At 47.9% G+C, this 7,500-nt stretch overlaps 1 protein-coding gene across 1 annotated transcript in view; it reads right to left on the bottom strand.

The window, feature by feature from the left end:
• shank3b (SH3 and multiple ankyrin repeat domains 3b) overlaps window positions 1-3,285 on the bottom strand; it is a 39,295-nt gene extending 36,010 nt beyond the window's left edge. The window contains exons 1-4 of the mRNA XM_030046063.1: window positions 3,118-3,285; window positions 2,822-3,025; window positions 1,098-1,169; window positions 439-547 (exon numbers count right to left, since the gene is read on the bottom strand). Of these exons, the coding sequence (XP_029901923.1) occupies window positions 439-547; window positions 1,098-1,169; window positions 2,822-3,025; window positions 3,118-3,285 (553 nt within the window). The remainder of the gene's footprint in view (window positions 1-438; window positions 548-1,097; window positions 1,170-2,821; window positions 3,026-3,117) is intronic.
• Window positions 3,286-7,500: the final 4,215 nt, after the last annotated feature.

Here is a 7,500-nt window from a genome sequence, read left to right as displayed (position 1 = left end):
ATAGCTGCAAAAGGTAGACCGACATCATATTGAACTCTATGGGTTAGGAATGGGATGGCACTTCAGTTCATAGTATGAGTAAAGGCAGGTGAGCGAATACTTTTGCTAATATAGTGTATATGGCAGAGATGCTGTTACCTGTCCTGCTGTTACCTGTCCTGCTGTTACCTGTCCCGCTGTTACCTGTCCTGCTGTTACCTGTCCCGCTGTTACCTGTCCTGCTGTTACCTGTACCCGTGACTGATCTGCTCTGTAGGTAAAAGACACTGTCCATCTTGTGCCTGTGTATCTTAAGTCTGTGCCCTCAGTATTTATGTCCCTGCATATATTGTTACTAATGTGGGCATAAATAAATGGTTAAATGTGTGTGTGTGTGTGTGTGTGTCTGTGTGAACGTGTGTGTGTGTGTGTGTGTGTGTGTGTGTGTGTGTGTCTCACCCCCGCTGTCTGAGTCGTGGAAGTTGGGGTCGAGGCCCTTCTCCAGCCACCTGGAGACCTTCTCCACGTTCTTCTGGTGGACGTGCTCCATGAAGCGCTTCAGGTTGGCCTGCAGCCGCACAGCAAGTGATTCTGATTGGTCAGTCTGTTAAATACCATGCAGGTGGCCACGCCCCCGACCAGGCGGGATGCTGTGATTGGCCGGTCGGAGCTTCTCATAATGTCTCATGATGATTTTAGAGCTGTTCATTTTAAAACTATTCGAAAAACTGTTTTGCCCATAAAGAGGATTTTATTTTATTTTTAATCTTAAAACTGAACATTTCTAAAAGATGTAATTTTAAAAACTTTGTCTATATGAGTATATTTGATTATATATGTGTACATAAATATAAATTGATTAATTGATTGATAGATATATATTGATAAATGTTTTGAATGTATCTCACACTGTTATATCATATTTCTATTTTTAACTTAGACTTTTGTTGTGTTAGAAAGTCAAAGCGACAGGTGTGTGTGTGTGTGTGTGTGTGTGGGCGTGCGTGTGTGTGTGTGTGTGTGTGTGTGTGTGTGTGTGTGGGCGTGCGTGTGTGTGTGTGTGTGTGTGTGTGTGTGTGTGTGCGTGCGTGTGTGTGTGTGTGTGTGTGTGTGTGTACCTTGGTGTGCAGCTTGGCCAGCTGTTTGTCGTCCACGTAGCTCTGGGTGTAAACTCTCCTCTTGTAACGAAACTGCAGGAGAAAAAGCGACGAGGCTCACAGAACTTCATCTTTTTTGCTTTGTTATGAGAACATTCAGACGTTTCTGTATTTTTTTTTTTTTTTTGGCGTTTCTGCTTCATCTGACAGTCACAGGGGAGAGAGACAGGAAAGTCGGGGGAGGGGGACCTGCAGCACAGGACCTGCGGTCGGATTCGAGCCCCGGTCGCTGAGCCCCGGTGCACGGGGCGCTCCGGATGTTTCTGTATTTTTAATAAAAATCCCACAACTTCTTTTTCAGCGATGACGTCATGAGGAACTGGTGGGTGGGACCAAGATTTTAGCCAATAAAAACATGTGATTTCTGAGCAGTCACAGCCTCTTTGTCTACCTGACCTCCTGCTGGATCGAGCGATGTGACAAACAGGACCGTCCGAACCGAGCCGCTCGCCCCGAGGCGTAACCCGGGAGACGGCCTGCTATTGGATGGGGGCCATGTCAATCAAAGCATGCATGAACAACAGACTGACTTAACAACTGCCTGACTGACTGAATGTACAACTAGGCCTCTATAAAATCCATTTTATTTTTTCCCAGATTCCGTTTTTTTCCGTTTTAATTTTTAAGAATTCCGTTTTTAACCTTTTACTCTTATTTTACTACCAAAAAAGAGTGAGTTTTTAATGTTAATGACTAAAATGTTAATGACTAAAACACACACAAATGAAATAGCAATTACTTTAAATTAATTGAGGTAACAAATAAACAACACTTTATTTATTTAACAATTACGTTGTTATAGCAATAAAAGGTGAGAATGATATGTTATTAATGATTGAACAAAAATGGCAAGAGCATGCATCAGTAATTATTTCACCTGAGGAGTAGATGTTTACCAGTAAGCTTGATTCCAATAATTTAACAATATGTTTAATTATTATTTGTTTTAAAAAAAAATACTTTTTGTTTTGTTTTGTAAATTACTTATCAAACAGACCTAACAATTCAGCTACCAATGAATGAGCAGGAGTATGCATGTGATAACATAGATTGAAAAATGAGCTGAAGTGATACCTCTTCTCTGAATAGACAAGCTAAGCCAGTGTGCTGCTGTTAGCCAGTGAAAATAGAGCGGAGTGGCAACTCTTCACTTTGTTACACAATCTATGTCAGTGTGCTGCTGTAGCTGGAGAGTTTCTCTGCCTGTTGGACTCGTACGGTGCCGCTGCAGGTGTTGGAATGGTTTTTCTTGGTGGTGCAGGTGCAGGTGAAACACCTGGAGGGGCTGTGCCTCCCAGATTCCCTCCAATTTCAGGCCTGTCAAGCCAGGCCTCGCTAAGTTTGCATTCAGTGAGCTATCGTCTTACTATCGTTGTAGTCATAATATAATAATGAATTGTTTTGGGAGCTTCTCATTTAGCATTTGAAGCAGCTTTACGGACTTATGAAAATTAAGACCTGTTTAAAATTATTTAAGACGTAAATTCTGTGAATTTAAATCTTTTTAAGGCCTTAAAATTTGATTTTCTAATTTCTAGATTTCTAGATTTTCTAACCCTAACCCTTTTAGACTTTTTAAGACCCCGCAGACACCCTGCTAACAGGTGCCGCCCTCTGGGGCTCACAGGCCCCGCCCTCTGGGGCTCACAGGCCCCGCCCTCTGGGGCTCACAGGTGTGCGCTCACCTCCAGGTAGGGGATGGGTGTGATGGGGGGGAGCGGGTACTCCTTCAGCAGCCGCTCCTCGTCCAGGAACTTGCCGGCTCGGCCGTTGAACGCCGGCTGGAAGAGGCCGTAGTTCAGGACGTCGGACAGCGCCTGAGTCAGCGTGACCAGCACCCTCTGCTTACTGGACCAGACTGGGAGCTCCGGGTCCAGACGCAAGCACTTCTGCAGGGGGAGTGAGTCATCTTCTGTTACATGCATATCTTTGACTTGGACAACATCTGCTCTGTGTGTGTGTGTGTGTGTGTGTGTGTCACCGTCTGCTGCAGGTCCGGGATGCCGATGCGAACGACAATGTTGTTTCCAGGGGGCGTGTCCTCACCCTCGTCGTCCCTAGCGACGGCAGAACCGGTTGGGTTGCCGTTAGTAACCGCCTGTTGCCGTGGGCGATCATGTTTGGTGTCAGCAGCCGGACTCAGAGGCATGGGGCTGCAACACACACACACACACACACACACATTAGCTGACTGCAGTCTCTGGTTTCCATGGAAACATGTCATTACTAAGGGATGTAGCTATCAGTGTTTCTGTATTATTTGGCCTGTTTCTATGGTAACCGGACAATGGGCGTGGCTGCATAAGGACAGGTGTGATAGCAGCAGTGCATTATGGTCTATTTTCTGCTCCTCAGACTGAGAAGCTTGAAAATATAAGAAAGATGATCTGGTTACTCCTGGATCTATTTCCTGATTCGGTGATGTTACAGTTTGTGGGTCATGTGACTGATTCATGCTGTTTTTATTCATATTTCACTAAACTAACAAACCCAAACTTTAACATGAAGGGGCCAGAGGCTCCACCCACTTCACAACTCTATGGCGTAAATCACAACATGACCCGGAACACAACATGACCCTGAACACAACATGACTCTGAACATAACACGATCCCGAACACATCACGACCCCGAACACAACACGACCCCGAACACAACACGACCCCGAACACAACACGACCCCGAACACGTCACGACCCCGAACACGTCACGACCCCGAACACAACACGACCCCGAACACAACACGACCCCGAACACAACACGACCCCGAACACAACACGACCCCGAACACGTCACGACCCCGAACACAACACGACCCCGAACACGTCACGACCCCGAACACGTCACGACCCCGAACACAACACGACCCCGAACACAACACGACCCCGAACACATCACGACCCCGAACACAACACGACCCCGAACACAACACGACCCCGAACACAACACGACCCCGAACACGTCACGACCCCGAACACGTCACGGCCCCGAACACAACACGACCCCGAACACAACACGACCCCGAACACAACACGACCCCGAACACATCACGACCCCAAACACAACACGACCCCGAACACAACACGACCCCGAACACAACACGACCCTGAACACATCATGGCCCTGAACACAAAACAACAACGAATACAAAACGACCCCGAACACAACACAACCCTGAACACATCATGACCCCTAACACAACATGACCCCGAGCACAACACGACTCCGAACACATCACGACCCCGAACACATCACGACCCCGAACACGTCACGACCCCGAACACATCACGACCCCGAACACAATACAACCACAACCACAAGACAACCCTGAAGAAAACATGACCCTGAACACAACACAACAATGAACACAAAACAACCCCGAACACAACACGACCCTGAAAACATCACAACACGACACTGAAGAAAAAATGACCCTGAACACATCACGACCCTGAACACAGCACGACCATGAACACAACACGAACCCGAACACAACACGACCCCGAACACGTCACGACCCCGAACACAACACGACCCCGAACACAACACGACCCCGAACACAACACGACCCCGAACACAACACGACCCCGAACACGTCACGACCCCGAACACAACACGACCCCGAACACGTCACGACCCCGAACACGTCACGACCCCGAACACAACACGACCCCGAACACAACACGACCCCGAACACATCACGACCCCGAACACAACACGACCCCGAACACATCACGACCCCGAACACAACACGACCCCGAACACAACACGACCCCGAACACAACACGACCCCGAACACGTCACGACCCCGAACACGTCACGGCCCCGAACACAACACGACCCCGAACACAACACGACCCCGAACACAACACGACCCCGAACACATCACGACCCCAAACACAACACGACCCCGAACACAACACGACCCCGAACACAACACGACCCTGAACACATCATGGCCCTGAACACAAAACAACAACGAATACAAAACGACCCCGAACACAACACAACCCTGAACACATCATGACCCCTAACACAACATGACCCCGAGCACAACACGACTCCGAACACATCACGACCCCGAACACATCACGACCCCGAACACGTCACGACCCCGAACACATCACGACCCCGAACACAATACAACCACAACCACAAGACAACCCTGAAGAAAACATGACCCTGAACACAACACAACAATGAACACAAAACAACCCCGAACACAACACGACCCTGAAAACATCACAACACGACACTGAAGAAAAAATGACCCTGAACACATCACGACCCTGAACACAGCACGACCATGAACACAACACGAACCCGAACACAACACGACCCTGAACACAACACGACCCCTAACACAACACGACTCCGAACACAACACGACCCCGAACACATCACCACCCCGAACACAACACAACCCCGAACACAACACGACCCCGAACACAACACGACCCTGAAGAAAACATGACCCTAAACACATCATGACCCTGAACACATCACGACCCTGAACACATAATGGCCCTGAACACAACACAACAACGAATACAAAACGACCCCGAACACGACCCTGAACACATCATGACCCCGAAAACAACACGACCCTGAACACAACACGACCCTAAAGAAAACATGACCCTAAACACATCACGACCCTGAACCCATCATGGCCCTGAACACAACACGACCCTGAAGAAAACATGACCCTTAACACATCACGAGCCCGAACACATCACGACCATGAACACATCACGACCCCGAACACATCACGACCCCGAACACATCACGACCCCGAACACAACACGACCCCGAACACATCACGACCCCGAACACATCACGACCCCGAACACATCATGACCCTGGTTATCAGCTCTGATCAGTTATTAGTTGTGATAGGCTATTGGTTGTGATTGATTATCGGTTCTGATTGTGATTGATTATCAGTTGTGATTGGCTATCGTTTGTGATTGATTATCAGTTGTGATTGGCTATCGGTTGTGATTGGCTATCGGTTGTGATTGATTATCAGTTGTGATTGGCTATCGGTTGTGATTGGCTATCGGTTGTGATTGATTATCGGTTGTCATTGATTATCGGTTGTGATTGATTATCGGTTGTGATTTGTTCTGTTTCTCTGCTGGACTGCGTTCGTGTTTCTGCTTCATCTGATCAGCACCTTCTGTCCTGCTAACACTGGCCTGCAGGACGTTACATCACATCCTGTTTTTCACCCCGAACAAAGCGTGCTCACACACACACACACACACACACACACACACACACACACACACACACACACACACACACACACACACACACACACAGCAGGCTGTGAAGAGACTGTCCTACAGGAAAAGTGCCAGGCTCGGGTTAAACCTGGCAGCTGATTTCTGTAATGTGTGTTCACACAGCAGAGCCTCGCTGCAGATCCACACCTGTACAGGTGTTCACACACGGCACAACGAGCCACATCCACCTCCGGCTGCAAGTCATGACACGCACTTCAAGAAAATTCTGGAAACAAGTTGATTTCTTTTATTTCAGATTATCTCATCCTGCTGGCAGATTATTGACCTCGTTGAAATAAATACGGGATCAGAGGAAGAGAGTGGAGGAACGAGCTAACGCGTGTGTGTGTGTGTGTGTGTGTGTGTGTGTGTGTGTGTGTGTGTGTGTGTTAGAGATGATATGCACGGCTCAGGCTAATATCTGGAGCAGCTGAGTCGCTGGAAGATCCTGAACTGATGCTACACTGTTATTTTCTCCACCAGGTGGCGCTGTGCAGGCATCAGCTTTACAACACACAACCAATCACAGCGGAGAGGAGGCGGGACAAATATTTATGAACAAATTATTAAAATGTGGGAAGGAGTTTCATGATGACGTGTTGTCATAGCAACGGTGAAACATGCCGGGTCCAAATCGTCTGGCGTTATTTTCACTGTGTACCCACACACACACACACACACACACACACACACACACACACACACACAGTGAGATGCAGATCCATCCTGTCCAATCAGACGCAGTTTAATGATGAACAGGAACTGAACACAGATCAGCTGTGTTGTCATAGAAACTGGAATAGCAGGGAATCCTGTGCTAACCTCTCTGTGTAACTCTGTGTGTGTGTGTGTGTGTGTGTGTGTGTGTGTGTGTGTGTCAGTGTGTGTGTGTGTTAAAAAAAGCCCCCTGATCTACATGCTCACTGTTGCCATGGTAACACAGCAGAACAATTTTCGCTGTTCCGTTAAAACCAGACCTGCTGACTCTGTGTGTGTGTGTGTGTGTGTGTGTGTGTGTGTGTGTGTGTGTGTGTGTGTGTGTGTGTGTGCGCGTGTGTGAACTGTAAAAATAA

The sequence above is a fragment of the Myripristis murdjan genome, chromosome 23 (genome assembly GCF_902150065.1).
Source record: "Myripristis murdjan chromosome 23, fMyrMur1.1, whole genome shotgun sequence".
NCBI lineage: Eukaryota > Metazoa > Chordata > Actinopteri > Holocentriformes > Holocentridae > Myripristis > Myripristis murdjan.
The sequence above is the reverse complement of the archived record's forward strand: the minus strand, read 5'-3'. Positions and strand labels throughout refer to the sequence as shown.